The sequence below is a fragment of the Microcaecilia unicolor genome, chromosome 10 (assembly GCF_901765095.1).
Source record: "Microcaecilia unicolor chromosome 10, aMicUni1.1, whole genome shotgun sequence".
Taxonomy (NCBI): Eukaryota; Metazoa; Chordata; class Amphibia; order Gymnophiona; family Siphonopidae; genus Microcaecilia; species Microcaecilia unicolor.
In genome coordinates, this window is record NC_044040.1 from 156,625,038 (window position 1) to 156,648,654 (window position 23,617).

General features: G+C 40.9%; 1 protein-coding gene across 4 annotated transcripts in view; it reads right to left on the reverse strand.

Annotated features, from left to right (window-relative positions):
- PIK3CB (phosphatidylinositol-4,5-bisphosphate 3-kinase catalytic subunit beta) overlaps positions 1 to 23,617 on the reverse strand; it is a 352,397-nt gene that overhangs the window by 90,018 nt on the left and 238,762 nt on the right. For all 4 annotated transcript variants that reach the window (XM_030217213.1, XM_030217212.1, XM_030217211.1 and 1 more), the window contains 3 exons: positions 14,627 to 14,748; positions 9,294 to 9,437; positions 4,922 to 5,021 (listed from right to left, as the gene is read on the reverse strand). In XM_030217213.1, coding sequence (XP_030073073.1) covers positions 4,922 to 5,021; positions 9,294 to 9,437; positions 14,627 to 14,748 — 366 coding nt within the window. The remainder of the gene's footprint in view (positions 1 to 4,921; positions 5,022 to 9,293; positions 9,438 to 14,626; positions 14,749 to 23,617) is intronic.

A 23,617-nucleotide genomic window follows, 5' to 3' on the forward strand; every position in this document is an offset into this window, starting at 1 on the left:
ACAATTGGATATCTGGCTTCCATATTTTTATGAGTGTCAGTTGAGAAAGAGCCTGAAATGAGTTCCTACCTTATCAGATATCCGGATACCATAATTAGAGCGCCTAAGCACTATGGGGTTGGGCCTGGCTCAACTAGGATACAAATTTAGAAAAAGTATGGCAGACAATCCATCGATATCATGGAAGCACAGGGTGATCAACCTATGGCTGGATGAGATGTCATCTCTCAGACCATTTCAGCCAGAGCCTTCAGTCACGTTGAAATGTCATCACAGACTGTTTCAGACAGACAGAGCATTTAATCAATTTCAGGCAGGGGGATTCAGGCAGAATAGTGCAAAGGCAGGGAGAAGGGTACGTGCACAATATAACAATAGTCAGGGCACCTGGAACTCTTGCAACTTCCGGCAAGCCTGTGCCTTATGTGGAGCAGGGCACCCAACTACTCAGTGCAGAACCTCAGCGTTACCAAGCTTCACTCAACCATGAGGGTACTAACGCCACCCTCTATCAAGCCTGAGGCAATATGCTTGAATGGGGTAAGTGCGGCAGCAATCTGGGCAGGTTTCTCAGCTGGTTACCGCATCCCTTATACAGGGCCACAACAGCACACCCCAATAATGCATCCTTCATATGAATGCATCACAAGGTAGCACTAGAAAAAAACTGGAAAAGAAATTTCTCTTGGAAGGATAGCGGGATCCTTCGAAGCTCCTCCACTTGAGGATTTGATCATTTCTACGACTGGCATAATACCCAAAAAGGAACCAGGAAAATTTCACCTCATTCATAATCTATCCTGGCAATTCAGAGAATAATTTCATAGACCTTCAACTATGCTCAGTGCAATATGCATCTCTGGATCAAGCCATTTAGATCATAAAGAGGCACAGGACACAAGCCAAATTAGCGAAAGCCGATACCGAGTCCACCTTCCGCCTACCAGTCCACCCGGAGTCATTCCGCTTGTTAAGTTTCACATTTAACAATACATTTTTATTTTGACAACTGTATACCAATGGGCTGCTCTATATCATGCACCTATTTCGAGCAGTTTAATTCCTTTCTGCAATGTGTGGTAGAGCAGCTAGTGACAGCTGGGGCTATTTATTGCTACCTGGATGACTCTCTGTTCATTGGCAGTGATGCACAACAATGCGAGGCCATGCTACAGATGTTCGTACAGTTGGTGGATAGCTTTGGTATACCACTGTTAATTGATAAAACAGTAGGTCCCTGTGGTGTACTGGCATTCTTAGGCATCGAGTTAAACATTCCCAAACAGAAATTCATACTCCCTCAGGACAAGATACTCAGGCTGCGGGAGGCAGTACAGATGATGTCCAAAAAAGCCATGTTAAAGCAATTCCAAGACCTGCTAGGATTACTATGCTTCGCCACAAGGGTTACCACTTTGGGGTGCATCTTTGCTAGGAGATTGGCATTAGCAACAGCAGGGGTAACTACTACTACTACTTATCATTTCTATAGCACTACTAGAGGTGCGCAGCGCAGTATTTATTTGTTACATTTGTACCCCACATTTTCCCACCTATTTGCAGGCTCAATGTGGGAAAATGTGGGGTACAAATGTAACAAATAAATAATAAATAAATACACTTGAATATGTAAGAACTGTATGCAGAAATGGATAGGGAGCCAATGAAGTGACTTAAGGAGAGGGCTAATATGAGCATAGCAATGCTGGCGGAATATAAGTAGTGCAGCAGAACTTTGAACAGATTGAAGGGGAGAGAGATGGCTTAGTGAGGGACCTGTGAGAAGCAAGTTGCAGTAGCCTAAGAGTGAGGTGATTAGTGTACATAAGGGTTTTAGTAGTGTGCTCAGAAAGGAAGGGATGAATTTTGGTGCTGATATAGAGAAACTACAGGTTTTAGCAGTCTCTTGGATATGCGCAGACAAAGAGAGGAGTCAGATGACCCCAAGGTTACGGAGCTGATGAGACAGGGAAGATGAATGTTATCCACAGATAGAGAATGGGGGAAGAGGAGATGTGAGATGTCTTAGTGGGAGACCTACGAGAAGCAAGTTGCGGTAGTCTAAGTGAGAGGTGATAAGAGTGTGGATAAGGTTTTTGGTAGTGTGCTCAGAAAGAAAGGGACAAATTTTGTTGATATTATAAAGGGAGATAGAGAATGGGGGAAGATGAGAGATGGGTTTAGGGGGAAAGATAAGAAGCTCAGTCTTGATCATGTTTAGTTTTAGATGGTGGCGAGACATCCAGGCAGCAATGTCAGACAGGCAGGCTGAAACTTGGGCCTGAATTCCTGCTGAAATTTCTGGTGTGAAGAGGTAGATCTGGGAGTCATCAGCATAAAGGTGATACTGAAAACTATGGTATGAGATCAGAGTACCAAGGGAAGAAGTATTGATGGAAAAAAGAAGAGTCCTAAGACAGAGCCCTGAGGTACACCAACTGATAGTGGGATAGAAATGAAGGAGGACCCTCCAGAGTATACACCAAAAGTGCGATGGGAGAGATAAGAAGAAAATCAGGAAAGAACAGAGCCCTGAAATCCAAGTGAGGACAAAAGTATCAAGGAGTAGGTAGGTGGTGATCAACAGTGGCAAAAGTAGCAGACAGATCGAGAAAGATGAGGACAGAATAGAGACCTTTGGAGACTTTAACAAGGGCTGTTTCAATTAAAAGAAGAGGGCAAAAGCCAGACTGAAGCGGATGAGGAATAGCTTGATTTGAAAGAAAGTCAATACAATGGTGGTGAACAGCATGTTCGAGTAGCTTGGATAGGAAAGGGAGGAGGAAGATGGGGCAATAGTTGGAAGGACAGCTAGGGTCCAATGAATGTTTTTTGAGGAGTGATGTAACTATGGCATGTTTGAAGGCATCAGGTACAGTTGCAGTGGAAAGTGAAAGATTTGAGGATATGACAGATAAAAGGTGCTGAGTAGATGGATCGAAATAGGACCAGAGGAACAGGTAGTCAGTTTGAAGTTTCCTCTTCAGTGATTTCAGAAAAGGAGGCCCACCATCACATTAGAGTTTCCAAGCCTATAAAAGACGACCTGTCAGAGTGGAGTAGGTTTCTGTCTACCTTCAATGGCCTACCCTTCTGACAGGACCACCAATGCATGCTGAGGTGCTAAAGCTACTCACAGATACAGACAGCGGGGGAGGAGGGATTTGGAATTTACTTTCAGGGTGCATGGTGCACGGCACGCTGGCCCCAGTCATGGGTGGAAGTAGGCACCATTACAGACATTACATTCTTGGAATTGTTGCATATCATGGCAATACTCCATATTTGGGTGCAGCACCTTGTGAATAGGGCACTGATTTTCAATTCCAATACTATGGCAGCCGTGGACACCCTTAACAGGTTGTCCTCCAATACATTCCATACCATTAACTTACTGAGAAAAATTGTATTGTAGTGTCTGTCTTAATGTGGTGATTAGAGCAAATCACATACAAGGCAAAGAGAATAATGAAGTAGATACTCTCTCATTCAAAGGTGTCAGAATTCAGATCCCTCGCCCCTGGAACTTTGCATGCTTAGGAATGCAAAAAGGAAGTTATGGAACCTACTCATTCAGAATTGGGGCAGCGACATCAGCAGCTGTGCAAGGCCTCTCCCGGAAGAGAATTATGGCTCTGGGCAGATGGAAGTCTGATATATTCAAGCAGTACATCAGGCCAGATGATACAGTGGAAAGGAAGCATTTTGCCCATTAAAAGGCACAGGTTCCAAAACCAGCCTATTTCATGCCTTTCCCTTGTTATATGCATAGAGGGTGGCCAAGAGGAGCAATGACACATTTGGATATGCGAACACTCATACATATACATTGGGCGCAGAGAACAGCGAATGCAAGGTCAACCAGTGAAAACTTGTTTCCCCGCAGCAAAAGTTATGGTTCATTGGATGGGACTCTGAGGGATGTGGTGGGACCAGTTTATGCCGACTGTGCTATGAGCATTTAGAAATCAAACAGCCCCATATGTGTTGGTAGTGCTTCTGGGCGGAAACAATCTGATCGATATCAATAGTATGTTGCTAGTAAAAAAAAAGAAAGTATAGAATGATTTCTTAGCACTTGTAAATCTGATATCGCAGTCATACCTAGCCTGGTCTAATATCCCGAGATGGGTATGGATAGGCAAGATATCCCACTGGTCGATAGACAAAAGCCAGATGGGTGATGAAGTTCATGCAGAAGATAAAAGGTCAGGTTATAGTACACGATTTGATAGAGAAGTCATGCCCCGGAATGTATAGACTGGATGAGGTGCACCTTTCAGAGACTGGCCTTGATATTTTAAACACTACATTCCAGGACTACATCAAGGCCATGACATTAGGGAGGAAGCTGCAGATAGGATTTTTAAAGGGGGGGGGGGGGGGGGGGCTTGCAGCAAGCGAAGTCGCTGCAGCGGACTGTGTCAGGTATTTTATTTCTGTCAGGGCAGGGTACACAGCACATTGGCAGTTAAGGCTTGAAATGTAAGCATTAAAGTCTGCTGGTTAAGTTTAAAGTTGATTAAAGAAAGGTATTCCTGCATATTAGTGCATGCCTGAGAGAAAAGAACATTTGGACAACATTGTCTCCCGGCTTAGACGGTTGGGAGGCCTTGGACATGGTGTAGGCCCATCCTTCGACAGGATAGGCAAAAGTACAATGTGTGCTCAGAGTGACAGCACATGAAGCAGAGACAGGGTGCTTGGATGGCGACACCTGTGAGAGGCTGAAAGGTTACATATAAAGAAGGCTGTATACCCAGGCAGGAGGTGGGTAGTCAGAAATGTTGCGGCCTTAATAAATTCCACATTCTTTCAAAGAGCTAACTCCTATGTGGTGGTATAATCAAAGAAAAAGCCGAGTGTCAAGTGCCCGATTTGAGCATGAGAAACTGTACAAAGTATGCAACATTTACAATACCTGCTTGGTAAGCACTTTCATGTGAGCAACACTTCCACGGCAATAGGCTTCAAGTATTACACCAAACTGAACTGAAATTTGTGGGATTTGTACCTCCGACCTACAAGCAACAAACATTAAGGAAAATTAGGCACACACAGACAAGGAGGACAGAATTACTTCATGTGCTTATTAGTACAAAGCCTAAAAGGTGAAGTATAAAACTAAGCTTTAAGGAATTCTTATAGAAGAACTACTCAAGAATACATTTTATACAGTGGTGGAAATAAGTATTTGATCCCTTGCTGATTTTGTAAGTTTGCCCACTGACAAAGACATGAGCAGCCCATAATTGAAGGGTAGGTTATTGGTAACAGTGAGAGATAGCACATCACAAATTAAATCCGGAAATCACATTGTGGAAAGTATATGAATTTATTTGCATTCTGCAGAGGGAAATAAGTATTTAATCCCTCTGGCAAACAAGACCTAATACTTGGTGGCAAAACCCTTGTTGGCAAGCACAGCGGTCAGACGTCTTCTGTAGTTGATGATGAGGTTTGCACACATGTCAGGAGGAATTTTGGTCCACTCCTCTTTGCAGATCATCTCTAAATCATTAAGAGTTCTGGGCTGTCGCTTGGCAACTCGCAGCTTCAGCTCCCTCCATAAGTTTTCAATGGGATTAAGGTCTGGTGACTGGCTAGGCCACTCCATGACCCTAATGTGCTTCTTCCTGAGCCACTCCTTTGTTGCCTTGGCTGTATGTTTTGGGTCATTGTCGTGCTGGAAGACCCAGCCACGACCCATTTTTAAGGCCCTGGCGGAGGGAAGGAGGTTGTCACTCAGAATTGTACGGTACATGGCCCATCCATTCTCCCATTGATGCGGTGAAGTAGTCCTGTGCCCTTAGCAGAGAAACACCCCCAAAACATAACTTTTCCACCTCCATGCTTGACAGTGGGGACGGTGTTCTTTGGGTCATAGGCAGCATTTCTCTTCCTCCAAACACGGCGAGTTGAGTTCATGCCAAAGAGCTCAATTTTTGTCTCATCTGACCACAGCACCTTCTCCCAATCACTCTCGGCATCATCCAGGTGTTCACTGGCAAACTTCAGACGGGCCGTCACATGTGCCTTCCGGAGCAGGGGGACCTTGCGGGCACTGCAGGATTGCAATCCGTTATGTCGTAATGTGTTACCAATGGTTTTCGTGGTGACAGTGGTCCCAGCTGCCTTGAGATCATTGACAAGTTCCCCCCTTGTAGTTGTAGGCTGATTTCTAACCTTCCTCATGATCAAGGATACCCCACGAGGTGAGATTTTGCGTGGAGCCCCAGATCTTTGTCGATTGACAGTCATTTTGTACTTCTTCCATTTTCTTACTATGGCACCAACAGTTGTCTCCTTCTCGCCCAGCGTCTTACTGATGGTTTTGTAGCCCATTCCAGCCTTGTGCAGGTGTATGATCTTGTCCCTGACATCCTTAGACAGCTCCTTGCTCTTGGCCATTTTGTAGAGGTTAGAGTCTGACTGATTCACTGAGTCTGTGGACAGGTGTCTTTCATACAGGTGACCATTGCCGACAGCTGTCTGTCATGCAGGTAACGAGTTGATTTGGAGCATCTACCTGGTCTGTAGGGGCCAGATCTCTTACTGGTTGGTGGGGGATCAAATACTTATTTCCCTCTGCAGAATGCAAATAAATTCATATACTTTCCACAATGTGATTTTCCGGATTTAATTTGTGATGTGCTATCTCTCACTGTTACCAATAACCTACCCTTCAATTATGGGCTGCTCATGTCTTTGTCAGTGGGCAAACTTACAAAATCAGCAAGGGATCAAATACTTATTTCCACCACTGTATATATGCTTTCTATAAGAGATCACCACATTTTGTACTAAGGGACAAAAACGCTCAGCATACTGCAATAAGACAGGAGTGAGAGGGAGCAGTAAAATTTAGACCCAACAGATAATATTCCCAAGTACCTTTAAACTGCTACAGGAGGAGGAAAAATTAAAGTACGCTAAAATATCTTTCAGCATATATTCACAATTAACTTAACAAAGATAATTTCAGTATTAGACATTTTCTTCACTGCAGTGAGCCAGTGAAGACATCCCTTTTGGATCTTTTAGAATAAACAAAGGATAAGGCGGCATTCTTGCAATAACTGGTGAAATGCCTGCTAGATGTACCTTACTGTATGTCCTCAAACATGCCATTTTAAAACTGAAAAGGCAAATTAAATTACAGGCTTTTTGTACCTTTTTTTCCGCTATATTACAAAGAACTTAAACCTACAACTCTACTGCTTCGTTCACCTAAAGTGAAAGAATATTACGTGTTTCAAGAATGAGTACATCATAAGAAATACCTCAAAGTAGTACAAAACCAGGTACCTCACAAATACCAGCTTTTGCCTGAATGAACTAATCTTATGCCTCAGTATCCTATTTTGTCTTAAATGATTTAATCTATTACATTAAGAACCATTTTGGCAATATTACATTTATTAATATTTATATTGTCTATATAAATTATAAAGTTCTAAATGGATTATAAGTAAATATAATAATTTTAAACATACATTTAAAAATCTCAACCAATCAACCAAAACAAACAGCATAATAAGATACAAACACAATCTAAAAGAGGCATCAAATGGCTCCCTAAAACTTAATTCTCTATCAAACAATTAAGCATGCTGAACAAAAACATTCAACTGAAAAAAACCCTTTCAGCTGCATCCTAAGGGGTCCTTTTTCTAAGGTGCGCTGAAAAATGGCCTGCGGTAGTGTAGGCACGTGTTTTGGGCACGCGCAGAATTATTTTTCAGTGCACCTACAAAAAATGCCTTTTTAAAAGGTTTTTGCAGAAAATGGACATGCGGCAAAATGAAAATTGCTGTGCACCCATTTTGGGTCTGAGACCTTTACTGCAAGCATAGTGGGGTAAGGTCTCACATGGTAACCGGGCGATAATGGTCTACAGCATCAAATGCCATTGGGATCTTGCCAGGTATATGTGACCTGGATTGGCCACTGTTGGAAACAGGAGGCTGGGCTTGATGGACCTTTGGTCTTTCCCAGTATGGCAATACTTATGTACTTATGCCGCGCGCCAGAAAATAAATATTTTTCGGGTGCGTACTGGACGTGCGCCAAAATTAAAATTACGAGGGCCACGCCTATGGGGCTTAGTAAAAGGGCCCCTAAAACACTTAGGGGGTTGTTTACTAGTTTGAGTTATCTGCAGAAGGGCCCATAGGAATAAAATGGGCCCTGCTGCAGATAATTCGAGCTAAGCTTTAGTAAACAACCCCCTTAGCATATACAAATGCATAGTCAACACCTTTGATAAGGAATTTCATATCTGGGGGGCCCACTACATAAAAGATGGTATATAGTCATGCCCCCTGTTTTTATATTTTCTTCAGCTATAATCAACCAAACAGTAGGATACTTGTGCTGATGTGGAATGCAGCAGTTACTTATAATGATTAGAACTATACTAATAAGCTGAGAAATTTGTTAAAACAAAAAAATTCACACATGCACTTAATTTAAAAAAAAAAGGGGGGTGTGAGATCCTTACTCATCATTTGTAATAGTTTCTATCCAAACCTGTGAAAATGTATTTTGGTACACTTGAATCTGCTTACAGATGGCCAAAATTATGTACATGGATCCAAGTAGTACAGTAACATAGCAGTACCCTATGAAGAATACTTGAATAGTATCAAGGCGTATTTTTTTATGTGTAGTCTTTTCTTGTTTTAATATTTTTTTTAACAATTTACAAATCCAGGCCTTGCTATTTTTTTTTATTCTATTCTTTTGGTAATATCCTCCTCTTATTCTGTTTCTCCTTTGTTACTTGAATTTTGTCGACAATATATAAAAGTTTAAAAAATTTCATCTACAATATGTAAGTTAAAAATTTTAGCCAAAAAAAACAGCAGTCATCTAACAAATGGAAAAGCATGCTGCTGTGTGTAATACATGGCATAGGAACAATGTGCTTTCAAGTTATAAATACATGTTTTTCAAAAGCAAAAACTATTTTTTTAAAGAAGTATCTAAATTTAAACATATTAGCATGCAACAGCATGTGCTGATGGAAGTATTATATTCTCATATCCCTCACTGGTACACAGCAATAAGTTTTGCCTTCAGCCATACAAACATGCTAATTGCTTTACTTCTTAAAACAGCCACATATCCAATGATTTTGTTTTCATAAGAATGTTGATCCATAGACAAAAACAGATATGAAATTCCAGTAAGCTTCCATGAAATTGGCTAGGGTACAGTAGAAGGCCTGCTTGAGGTGAACTACAATATCCTAATCTTCACCAGTATTTTACTGAGTGAATATCACTTACCTTAGATGCCAGAAAAGGAATTGTCCTATCCTCCTATTGGCTAGCGCTCTTTCTAACAGAAATCTAGAGAGGGCACAGTCTAGAAAGGGCTCATATTTCAAAACTTGCACCAGCTGTAGAAGGTACTGAGAGAGCTCCTCATCACTACAAGGAGAAAGGAATGTATAATCAATAACCACTTAAGAAATCTTACTAAACAGACTGGCTCATGACAACACACTGGATTTATATGGCCACTACAAACAAATCTTGTGTGTGTACAATTTTCTTATCTACTTTAATGATCGTACTTCATTTTCTATCATCTATTTTAACAATTCAACAACTGTGGAACCAAGAAGCAAAGTAGCTTTGACATCTTTCATTTTTGCTAGACAAGAAAACCTCTGCAAGGCTACATTATCCCAATAAGCTAGAGTTACCATATCTGACCTATCATCCACATCATCCTCTGGTCATACAATGTGTTTTGTGATACTGTACCTGCATATTCAGAAAATAATTTTTAAGGAAGTGTACAAAACTAACCCTCTAGACACCAAATTTCTCCAAGATGGCTTTCAGTTTGATGATCTAGTCTAGTAAAATCACTATCTAATGAAGGATTCTTTTTTTTTTTAATTTTGTTTCAACTTACAATCTTTTTTATTTTAATGAACTTACCCCCCCCCCCCCCCATTTACTAAGCCATGCTAGCGGCTGCCATGCGCTAATGCCAACACAGCCCATTCACTCTGAATGGGCTTTATCGGCATTGCTATGCAGCTTAACAGGGAGGTTAGTTAACAATCAAGGGGAACAGCATCTCTAATGCCCCCCTCCCCTTGGTAAGGACACGGCAAGTACCCAAAAGCTAAATATTTATTTTGTTGACGGTGGACACCATAGTCTTTTTGGAAAGTGTATTTAGATTTATTACCTAACCCTTTGATGTTCATTCAATTTTCAAAAGGCCCACATAGCTGCAAACTGTGTAGATGAACTTCCACTTCAAAAATGTGGATAAAGTATACATATTACTATTAAACATTTCTATAGCGCTACTAGACTTACGCAGCGCTATTGATATATTAAAACTACCTGAGACTTTTGAGTCTGTTCTTTTGTGCACACTTTTGAAAATGGCATGTAACTGCAATACCTCCCCCCCCCCCATAACTTAAACATGCCCAACAGAAAACTATTTTACTGCAGTTAGTGTAAACAAAACAGAGAGAGAGAGAGAGAGAGAGAGAGAAAGAAAGAAAGAAAGAAAGAAAGAAAGAAAGAGAAAGAAAGAAAGAAAGAAAGAAAGAAAGAAAGAAAGAAAGAAAAGAAAGAAAGAAAGAAAGAAAGAAAGAAAGAAAGGGGAAATCTCACTACACATCAACTGGCAGATAGAAGAGCAGAGGAAAGTGTTAACACCAACAAAAGTATGCAAACTGAAGTTTATTAATCCACAATCCAAAAAAAGTCTTTAAAATAATCCAGGCCAAATGTTTCTGAAACCATCCAGTGTAAATGCTTCTGTGAAGAACCTTTTAAATGACCAACATATTTCAGCAGTTTGCATCCAGGGGCTCTTATATTCCTAAGATGCACTAGAAACTAAATCTAAACTGTATCACTTCCGGGGAAAAAAAAGTCTTGGAGCCAATACTGAGGTGATACACCCCTTAGGGGTAAGTTGTTCTTGTTCTCCTTCGTTTTTGTTTTGTTTTTTTTTTAACTTACATTTGCTCATTTTGTTTTTCCTCCTTCTACATGATCACTTGTTAGGCTGCCCATTGATACCCATCTCTTTCTAGTGTGTTGTCTCAGAAATATTAGAACCCGACTCAGCAACACATCGGGTATTTAAAAGACTTCACAGAAGGCATCTGGACTGGAGTATCTTAAAGACTGCTTTTGGATTATGGTTTAATAGACTTGAAATTTGCATATTTCTATTGGTGTTAACACGTGATCTATTCTGCTCTTTTATCCTGTTAAGAGTTAGCATCATTAACCCTGTACATACATTTTAGCCACTCTGAAGGCAGCAATTTAAGATTGCCAAATTCATCTGGGGAAAATCCATATTGCCTTCTGTGGGGGTAATTTCATAAGTACTGCACAGAAGTAGGAGTTTATAAAATAGGGGCTCAAAAACTTAGCTCCTACTTTTATGTGATTAACATGCAGGCAATTCCTGGAGGTGGAGAATGGGCCCCACCGGGGATAGAACTAGCAGCTATGTGCATTTTAAACATCAGCACATATACATGTATTTTATACCAGTACATACATGCACACAAGTTACTCTTAGCAGCACAAGAGGAGTAAAGGCTGACCACAGATTAAGCCAACTCGGGAGATGGTGCTGACAAAATGCTTTATTGGTTATTCAAGGGACCCGACATGGTCTGTGTTTCGACGCACCAAGGCGTCTGCCTCAGGGATCACAAATGAGATTCACAGAGTACACAAACTATATACAATTGCTACCAAAGATGCACTCTGTACAATTCAAGTAAAGTTTCCTCCATATACAAGCTCAAAGGAGAAGAACCAACAGCATGGCAGCAAGAACTTTTCAGAAAGGCAATCTCATTTGTGACCCCTGAGGCAGACGTCTTGGTGCGTCGAAACACGGACCACGTCGGGTCCCTTGAATAACCAATAAAGTATTTTCTCAGCACCATTTCCCAAGTTGGCTTAATCTGTGGTCAGCCTTTACTCCTCTTGTGCTGTGTGGATTCACCATAGAGGCTTCACAAGTTACTCTTGCATCAAGTAGGTGCAATTGTGTTGGAACTTTTGCGCAGGCTATTTTATAAAGACACATAGAGGGGCATAATCGAACGCGAACGCCTATCTCCATGGGCGTCGTATGTCTGAAAACGGGTACATGAAGAGGCGGGACAGACCGTATTTTCGAAAAAAAATGGACGTTTTTCAGCTGGGCGTTTGTTTTTTTTTAGCGATAATGGAAACTAAAAACGCCCAGCTCAAAAACATCCTAATCCGAGCCATTTGGTCGTGGGAGGGGCCACGATTCGTAGTACACTCGCCCCCCTGACATGCCAGGACACCAACTGGGCACCCTAGAGGTCAGTGCGGTGGACTTCAGACAACGCTCCCACATGCATAGCTCCCTTACCACGGGTGCTGAGCACCCAACTCCCCTCCCCCAAAACCCACTACCCACAAATGTACAACACTACCATAGCTCTTAGGGATGAAGGGGGCACCTACATGTGGGTACAGTGGGTTTTGGAGACCTCCCATTTACCAGCACAAGTGTTACAGGTAGGGGGGATGGGCCTGGGTCCACCTGGCTGAAGTGCACTACGGTACCCACTAAAAGTGCTCCAGGGACCTCCATACATGCAGGCCTCTAGGACTTGTTGCTGCTATATAACATTGGCACATCAGTTGACACCTGAAGACTAATCTCTCCAAAAACATCCTTTATTGGAATAAGCACGCTTACTCACAGTTAACTGCAGATCAGAGGTTGTGCCCCACTGGCAACGAGTCTCCCTGGTACTGAGATTAGCAGTAGGTCAGAGCTGGCAGAATGGTGTACAATGCCCTCTTTCAGCCACATTCAAGGTAAGAACTAAGTTCTGTAACGTGGCTAACATGTGAAAGGGAAAACTGGCTTACAAAAATGGCCACTACCTCATGGACTACTGGAAACAAAACAGGGCACACTCTGACCCAGTAAGCAGGGGGAAAGCACCATGGGAGTAGAGCCTACCAACATCGTGAGCATTTGCCACAAGCTAGTGGAATCACGGAGCACAATACCCTACACCCACCACAATGCATTGATATGACTCTGCAGTGCGCATAACAGAAAAGGTGTCACACTCACCCGAGAGCCACATCGGGAACCAGGGAAAGGCTGTCAGAGGATAGAACACATTCTGCTGTCATGGAGGTGGGTACGGCATTTGAGGCTGGCATAGAGGCTGGAAAAAAAGTTTTTAAAGTGGGGTTTTTTTGGTGGGAGGGGGTTACTGACCACTGGGGGAGTCCGGGGAGGTCATCCCCGATTCCCTCCAGTGGTCATCTAGTCAGTTGGGGCACTTTTTTGGGACTTGTTCATGAAAAAAAAAAAAAGGGTCCACAAAAAGTGACCCAAAATTTTTTTTTTGATTATCAGCTAAAGACGCCCATCTCTCCTCGGCCGATAACCACGCCCCAGTTCCGCCTTCACCACGTCTCTGACACGCCCTCGTCAACTTTATCCGTTTCCGCAACGGATTGCAGTTGGAAACGCCAAAAATCGGCTTTCGATTATACCGATTTGGGCGCCCAAGGGAGAAAGACGCTCATCTCCCGATTTGGGTTGCAATATAGGCATTTTTCTCTTTCGATTATAAGCAGGATAGGTTTATATACTACCTTTATACAGTAAGTGCCAACAGATGTGCCTTCCCAGTCTAGGTGCTCTGTATTTGAGAGATCACTAAATCTGCAACACTTTTGATGTGTAAGAGTTGAACTTGAAATGCACACTTTACATCAGAAACAGATTCTGTGGTGGTCATGTAGTTTATTAAGCCGTCTAAAGTACAGAATACATTTTTTGTACAGCAATGCAGTTTTACACAACTCACTTTGGAGTCCTTTTATTAAGCTGCAGTAAAAAGTGGCCTTAGCGTGCCCTTACGTGGGTTTTTCCTGCACACTAAGGCCATTTTTAATGTAGCCGTAAAATGGGCAATTTTCTATTTTTTGTATTAACGGCCATGTGCTAAGGTTGCCATTAGCAAGTGGCTACTAAAAAAAAATTACCAAGTGCGCCCTTACTGACACCCATTTTGTAGGTAGTAAGGGCTCACATGCAATTCTTGCACGGACCAGTTAGCGCACACTAATGTAGATGCGCTGTTTAGTGCAGGAAAGCCTACTCTCCATCCCTCAAAAAACTTTAGTATGCGGTTAATGCACATACATTTGGCAGTTACTGCAGGATTCCCGAGTATGTCCTGTGGTACACCATTTTAAGCTGTGGTAGGTGCACATTAGCGCCTAATGAAGCTTAGTGAACGGGCCCCTTTGTATCTTGAAAAAAATGGAATCTTCATAGGTCAGTTTTGCAAGGTACTAGATTTTTAAATTTAGCACTTCTGAGATAGTGCTTTCACAACATTTTCCTTGTGTATTTTTGTCCTTTTATAAAGAACAGAAAATTAAACTCAGTCAAAACTGTAATGTGCAGATTTTAAGCTGTTTTTTTCCTATTTTTCCGTTTCTTAAACTGGCTTTACAAACTATATGACACTAAAAAATAAATAATATATATATATATATGTAAAAAACTATTTATAAGCACAAGATGTAAACAACACATACTGTACCTCATCTGTTTTAAACAATTCACAGCATACTCTCGCACATATTGGTCTGGATAATTGAAATCTAGTAACTCCAATGCTTCTCTGGGAGGCAACTTGGACCAGATCTGTAGAAGAGCTTGAAGCTGATTAAAAACCAAACACAGAAGTAAAGCAATTAGACATCTGAACATGTACGAAACTACACAAATAGGAAAAGTTTCCATGCCTTTTTGCATAGGGGAGATGATGGGTTTTCCTCTGCAGAATTCAACAAGCAGCAGAACTTGACACCACAGTGTAACTGAGTTATTTAATTCTTCAAACATGCATCTATTCCTAGAATTAAAACTTGTTACAAATAGCAAGGTTGAAACAATGTTTTAGAAGCAAGATTTTCTAGAAATATGATTCTCGACTCAGTGCTTGGGGACCACCTGACCAGTTGGGTTTTCACTGTCTCCACTGTATGCAAATCTATTGTACACGTGGAAGGGCATTTTAGATATAATGTCTAAATCTGACTTTGGATGTTTCGCACAAAACGTCCAAAATCTAACTAGGAAAGGTGGCCATTTTCAAAAAAGAAAACTTTTTAAAAATTTTTAAATACTGTTTTGAACAAGGTTTTGTGCTTTGGACATTTTGGGGTTTTTTTTGGTCCATTTTTGGAGAAAAAAAAAAAAAAAGAATACGTGCAAAACAGAGATTCATGCCATTGGGATGTAGTTGGAGCCAGCATTTTTAGTAGACTGGTCCCCCAGACATCCCAGGAGAGCAATGGGGCACCCTAAAGAGCACTTCTGTGCACTTCATAATAATGTTCCCAGGTACACATACATATTTTGTCCCTTGAGCCCTCCAAAACCCACCCAAAACCAACTATCCCCCACTGTACACTACTACAATAGCCCTTATGGGTAAAGGGAGGAACCTATATGTGTGTACAGTAGGGTTTTGGTGACTTGGGGGGGGGGGGGGTCACAGTTTCCACCACCAGTGTGAAAGGTAGAGGGAGACAGGGACCTGCGTCCCCCATCTCATATTGCACTGCACCAACCACTACACTACTCCAGGGACCTGCATGCTGCTCTAATAGACCTGACTTTAACATCTGAGGCTGTCATAGAGGCTGGTAAGTCATATTTTTATTCTCATTTTTAGGGGATGGGATGGGGGTCAGTGACGACTGGGGGGGGGGGGGGGGTCACCCCTGATTCCCTCAGTGGTCTGCTAGTCATTTAGGGCACCTTTTTGTGCCTTATTCTTTCTAAAAACAGGTCTAGCTCAAATCATCTTAGTTTTAGACTTGGACGGTTTTGTTTTGTTCCATTATGGATGAAAAATGTCCAAGTCTTAGGAACGACCAAATCCCACCCTTAACACACCCTTTTGCTATCTGGATGCATTGCAGAAGAACAGCATAGAAAAATGTCTGACATATAGGTTTCAAAAATACTGATTTCGATGTTTTTGTGAGGAAAACATCCAAATGCTGCTTTATGTCACTTTTTAGATGTTTTTCTCTTTAGAAAATGAGCCCCATAGTTACTGTGGATATCCTGAAAACCCAAATGATCAGGGAGTCCCCCTGGTTTGTGAACCACTGTTCTAGAGGATATGTACTCCTAAAATACCTTAAATGCTGCAAGACTACTTCTTTTCACTGTAAACCTAAGGCCAGATGTGCTAAATGGATTGTTCCCTTCTTGCAACTATGGGAAAAATACTTCAGGTCACAAACTCCTATGTTTACTGCTGCTTTTGTTTTCCCAGAAAAATTTGATTACACCAAATAATTCAAAGTTTGGAGCAACATAATACAGATGAGTCCAGACATAGAAAATTCATTTCCAGCTTTACCAATTGCTTAGTTAACTAGCTGAAAGTCTGAAGCACAACTACTCAGTTCTACAATACCTGCACCACTTTTTTCCTTGGATATCAGAAGGCATATCATGATTTAAAAGACCCCCTCTCTTATTTGCACCTTTACAAAGGTTTTAGTCCATTTGCTTTTGTTTTGCACACCCCTTAACAACAACCAGCATTCTCTACTCAAGTAAGGGATATACAGGGTGCCTCTAGAACAGGGCAAGTACCTTTGCTGAACTGGGTTTCTCTCTAGTGTTCACAAACCCTGACAAGCTCTAGTTCCTCACTACCAAAATTAACAGAAAGAAATGCTACCACAAAACATACTAATCTCTGTTTTATTTGATAGTGAGATGCAACTCATTAGGGTGCTCTAGTAGTTATATAAAGACTCATTACCATAGTTAAACAATGTCAAAACTGTTTCCTATCATTCAACAGTTTGTTTTAAGTCTGTTGAGCCTAACTTCATGAATTTTCCTTCTGAAAATGAAGACTTGCCATATTTGCAATTACAAAGTGGATGAAGAAAGACTAATTATTTTTCTCTCTTCTTTCTACACAGAAAAGAACTTTGTTACCAAACTGAACAAAATATGTATTTAATCTAACCAACTATCCTAGTCCTTGGGACTGGAACCAGAATCTAACCATTTGGTTGAAATTCTTCACATGAAAAACCTACTCAGTTTTGAACATCTTATGAATCTTGAAATATTGCATAGCTATTATATTTGGGCATGTATAGTGACCCTAGACAACAGCATAGTTTTCTGGTCCATGTTGCACAATCACAGGAGACCTTGAGATACCAGTAAGCAGAGAATACTGCTCCTTACACAGAAAAAACATCTGTGCTTTAGCAGAATAAAAGCTATATAGCAAATGAATACCTACTGCAAAAATGCCAATAAGAACTAGGCCATGCTAGTAGGCAAACAAGATTGTTTAACTGATAGAGGTCTACACTATTGACTCTTGAACACTCTCCACAGGTGTTTCATCCTTCTTCTTAACCGCTGTGTTATCCAAGTCCGTCAGTGAGGCTGTCTCTTCTTATAATAATATTCTCTCCTCTGCTCTGGATACTTTCGCTCCTCTCATTCACTGTTCTGTAAGGCGTATCCACTACTTACATTCCTGTACTTCTTATCTTTCTTCCTAAACCCACGTCTCCTCTTCCCCCAATTTCTATCTCTGTGGATAACATTCATCTTCCCTGTCTCATCAGCTCATAACCTTGGAGTCATCTGACTCCTCTCTCTTTCTCTCCACATATTCAACAGACTGCTAAAACCTATAGTTTCTCTCTCTATATCACCACCAAAATTTATCTCTTCCTTTCTGAGCACACTACCAAAGCCCTTATCCACACTAATCACCTCAATCTTAGGCTACTGCAACTTGCTTCTCACAGATCCCCCACTAAGCCATCTCTCTCCCCTTCAATCTGTTCAAAATTCTGCTGCATGACTTATATTCCACCAATGTTGTTACGCTATTATCCCTCTCCACAAGTCATTTCATTGGCTCCATATCCTTTTCCATAAACAGTTAAAACTCCTCTTTATTGACTTATTTCATTCACTCTGCAATTCCTCAGTACCTCTCCACTCTTATCTCTCCCTACACTCCTCCCTGGAAACTCCGTTCATCAGGTAAATCTCTCTCATCTGTACCCTTCTACTCCACTGCCGTCAGACTCCGTTCCTTTTATCTAGCTGCAGAATACGCCTGGAATAGACCTTCCTGAGTAAGTACGTCAAGCTCCAGCTCTGGTCATCTTCAAATCTAGGCTAAAAGCCCACCTTTTTGAGACTGCTTTTAACTCCTAACTCCTATTGATTTCTTCAGTACCCATGTCTGTTTTATCACTCCCACCTTAAGTAATTCTCTTACTTGTCCTATTTTGTCTGTCTTGATTAGTTTGTAAGCTCTGCTGAGCAGGGATTGTCTCTTACATGTTTAATGTACAGTGTTGCGTACGTCTAGTAAAATAAGTACTAGTAGTAGTAGTTAGTACTCCCTGGTCTATTTTTAATTTACACTTCTGTAGAGCAGACTGGATGGACCATACAAATCATTATCTGCTTTCATTTATTATGTTACTATGTAAAAATGCAGTGATCTTGCAAATATATTTTAGATATAAAGGAGAAATTCTTAATTATCTTTGAAGACACACAGTAGAAAGTTGTAACAAAGTATGTATGTGAGTGTATACACAAGTATAAATAAATTACTATTTAACTTGCATTTCATTGGTAAGATAAAGCATATTACATTCAGGTACCTCTTTCCCTGCCCCAGATGATTCATAATCTAAGTTTGTACCCAAGGCAATAGAGTGTGACGTGATCGGGCCAAGAAGCATCTGTGAGATTTGAACACTACTTCTCAGCCTCCAGTCCTAACCAATTATTTTCTATAATATCTATATATATGCGTGCACACACATCTCTCTCTCTCTCTCTCTCATGAGTGAGTGAGCACTGCATTTATAAATCATGCCAGTAACATCCGCTGTGAAAGAACAGAATATATGAAAAGCACCATCCTACAAACATCTTTTTGCAGGTAAAATAAAAGGACAAAAAAAGTGCAACTAAAAGAAGATCCCATGCACAAAACTCAAGAATTCAACAATTATATATGTTTCTATCACCATAACAAACCTTATAAAGAGTCATACAGATACAGAGCATGAAATGCTCTGACTAAGGTACTTTTCTGTGAAGATTTATTTCAAATTTTTATTACTGACAAAGCTATTCTTACAATTGCTAGACCAGTCATTCCACATAAGTACACAGGTATTTTTGGCTTTATTTGTGCTTGAACTTCAGTTTTCCTTTAGGTCCATTATATTTTGGCAGCACCACCGTTGACCATCTATTGAATTGTTTTCTTCTACAATAATTGCATCAAGCTTAGCCTGGAAGTTTCTGAAATCTTTAATGATGTATCACTATGACTTCCATTTTGAAGAATACAGCAGTAAAAAAAATTCTGTTTGAAAATGTATTAATATGCAACTACTGGATGTAAATTTTTACAAAACGTTTTTCAGATCCTTTTTTTTCCTAAGCATTTTAGTTCTTCTTGCCAATATTTTATGCAAAAGGCAGCTCACATCAGAGAGCATATTCAGCTGCTAAAACAGTGATTCTTAAAGTACATACATACATAGAAAGTAATATTCAGCTCGTGATGGTCAGCATTGCTGGCACCTTTGTGGGTACCAGCACTGAATATCCAGGCTCTGGCCAACTCCAAAATACAGGCAGCCAGGTGTGATATTCCGCCCACTGCTTGGTTAGTTAACCAGGTAGTGGGCTAGATATCAAGTTGGCTCCTTCCGAATGTCTCTCCCCCACCCCAAATAACTGCCCCATCTTGAGCCTCCCCCTCCCCACAAGACCATACCATGCCCTCCCTAATGAGCAGCCTCTATCCCAGACTGCCACATGGGCCTACCTTACAGTCCTCTGGTGATCTAGGAGGTAGTTGGGACACAACCCATCCCCACTTGCTTCTGCCTATGATGGCTCCAAGTTCAAAATGGCTGCAGCGACTTGTAGCAGCAGTCTTTGTCATTCTGCTGCTAGAAGTCAGAGCCGGCATAGGCAGGAGTGGGGATTGCTCCTACTCCAACTACTTGCTAGACAACGAAGAACTGTAAGGTAGGCCCAGGGTGGGGATGGGGGTGTGGGTTAGGAGAAGGGGGCATGATTTAGGTGTGTTTTGCACGGGACTATAGTTGGCCCAAAATATAGACATCTAATTTCCACTTCAGAAGGGGAATAGATGTCTATGCCATAGAAGATGGATGTAAGCAATCCCTACTCCAACTACTTGCTAGACCACCAGGAACCCTAAGGTAAGGCCAAGGTGGAGGTGGGGGGGGGGGGGGGGTCTGGATTATGGCAAGGGGGCATGGTCTAGGTGTGTTTTGCATGGCATTACAGTTGGCCCAAAATATAGACATCTATTTCCCATTTCAGCAGGGAAATGGACATTATGCCCTAAAGGATACACTTAGACCTACTACCCAGGGCATCAAGGAGTAAAAAAACTGCGCCTATTGAACAGTGCTCCACTAGCAAGGGATACCGGGTTCTGTGACAACTTTAGGACAAATGAATGCTCAAAAACATTTATGTTCCTGAACATAAACCTCTATGTTACCATTTCATAACATGGATGTCTACGTGCTGCCATGTAGATGACGAAGTACCTGTTTTGTCCCATTGATATTTTAGAAGTCTGTTTTCCTAAAATGGGTGTTCATGCTGCATATAAACAGTGCAATGAACATTTATTTCTCTGTGAATATATAGATAGGCTCAATGTCAGCAGATTCTGTTCTAAAGGTTGTAGTGGACCTTCAGATGATCTCACTTGGACATCTAATGTCTGATTTCAATGTCCATTCTAAAATGATGCTCTACACATACTAACATTCTTAAACAATCATGGTATCCAAAACTGTTCATTTTCTTTCTAGTTTCTAAATATAGTTATAGACTGCCCATTCTTTAAATGGCAGCTCCCCATGGCTTCTTGATGCCACTTATACAGATGTCACCAGAATTCACTCTTATTGAAAAGAAGTAGCAAAATAAATTTAAGTGGAGATCAAAATTTTCTTCTCTTAATTCATGTTTTTTTTTTTTTTTTTGTTTAAAAAAAATCAAATCTGAAGTTTAAATGTAACCACCGATGATGGCTTTTAAACTTGGTTAACATTCATGTGTCAACTCCATATAACATGAAAACACATAGTTTTTAAAGACTTAAGACATCTTAATGTTACTCTTCCTATCTTCTCACTCTACTAATGCATAACACAATATAGGATGGTAAAGCAGCTTAGTGATTCAATCATAAAACAAAAAATTGGTAATTGGTACTTGAATTTCAGAAACGTCAGATGTGGGGCTTCAACTGGCTACAGAAATAAAGATTTCTGTATCGGTCCATGGTGCGACCGCACCTCGAATATTGTGTTCAATTCTGGTCACCGCATCTCAAAAAAGATATAGTGGAATTAGAAAAGGTACAGAGAAGGGCGACGAAAATGATAAACAGGATGGGATGACTTCCCTATGAGGAAAGGCTAAAACGGCAAGGGCTCTTCAGCTTGGAGAAAAGACAGCTGAGGGGAGATATGATAGAGGTCTATAAAATAAAGAGTGGAGTGGAACGGGTAGATGTGAATCGTTTGTTTACTCTTTCCAAAAATACTAGGACTAGGGTTCATGCGACGAAACTACAAAGTAGTGCATTTAAAATGAATTGGAGAAAACTTTTCTTCACTCAACGTGCAATTAAACTCTGGAATTTGTTGCCAGAGAATGTGGTACAGGAGGTTAGCTTAGCGGAGTTTAAAAAAGATTTGGACGGCTTCCTAAAGGAAAAGTCCATAGACCCTTATTAAAATGACTTGGGGAAAATCCACTGCTTATTTCTGGGATAAGCAGCATAAATATACTGAAGTTTTTTGGTATCTTGCCAGGTATTTATGACCTGGATTGGCCACTGTTAGAAACAGGATGGTGGGCTTTGTGGACCTTTGGTCTGTCCCAGTGTGGCAATACTTATGTACTTAATATAAAGCAATACCTTAGTTTACTGGACTAATACATTAAGTAGCTTTTAGGAGCTACCATCTGCCTTACTCAGAATGAGAAAAAGATGGTAAAACTGACTTTGTGATCCTGAGTAAGTCACTTAGGACTAAATTTACTGAAGTGTGCACTAGTGCAAGTTGTTAGCAAATAGGTCCCACTGCATAAAATGGGACTTGTGGTAAACAAAGCACTGTAATGCCTCCAAGTGCATAGTAATATGGATTAGTAAATTTAGCCCTAAATATGTAGTCCTACTAATCTTCTGTTTTATATTTCTCTACAAATTACATAGGACCTAATTCTATATATGTCACCTAAAAAAAATCACTGTCAAAGGAAATCACACTTAGGCGTATTCCGTAAACTCCAACTAAAGCTAGGCGCAGTTTACAGAGTATGCCTAAATCTGTCCGCATGATTAGGATTTAGGCGCAGCCATTTAAGCCAATGGAAACCTGGTGTAAATGCCCATGCCTACAGAGAAGGTTATTATGTAATACTGCGCGTAAATTTTTGGAACTCCTATGACCCGGCCATACTCTTCCCATAGCCACATACCCCTTCTGGAATCTGCATGGTAAACTTTACGTGGACTACATGATAGAATACGCTTAGCGAGCAATGCAAGTAAATTCTAATTATTGCCAATCAGTGCTAATTGCTTGTTAGCATCCAATTATCGGCGCTGACTGGTTCACTATCAAATTAAGTTAACATGCGCAAATTAGAATATGTCCAGATTTGTGCCTGCAACTCAAGACGCCATACATAGAATCTGGGACATAGTAACTTGAATTTCTCTTGATAAAGCCAGGAGCTCTATGCCATGCAACAAGGCACTCTTCTCGATTCACATATCGGGCCCGAATATGCCTTTCACCTATAAAGTTATTTCACTCATGTGTAAGCCACAATACATCAGGATAAACGTGTGTAGTATTTTTCGTTTTTTTTTTTCACTTGTTTCAAGTACATATCACCAGCGTAAGTAATTTTAGGGCAATAACTTTTGTTATAAGCCCCTTAATGCAACTTAAATGGCTCTAACGCTGGATTTCTTGCCCTAACGCAGCACTAAATAAGTTACCCTGAAGTACATATTAATGAGATGCAGAACATATAAATGCATGTAAAGCAGCTCAAAATTATTTAAACTCCATTATATGACTTGCAGTGAACACTGGGTACATACAGCAAGCCACTTTATGGTCCTAAAGTAACAGTAAAGTAACCCCATCCAAAAGCTGGAGTTACTTTATCATCCCAGGAGCATCAGGCCTCAAAGCATGGTTCGATGCTCACACGTCAAAATTTAAAGAGACCACCGTGCTGTCCCGACAGCCCCAAACAAACCCGAAGACCTCGCTCAAAGCACCCTCCCACAAAGAACCTTCCTCCAAACCCTGGGGGCCTACCAGAGTCCATGGGAAGGAGTGATCCCCAGCTGCTCCTGCCCTTGTCGATGCCATCATAAAAAATGGCACCCCCCAGCAGTAATCTCACGGTA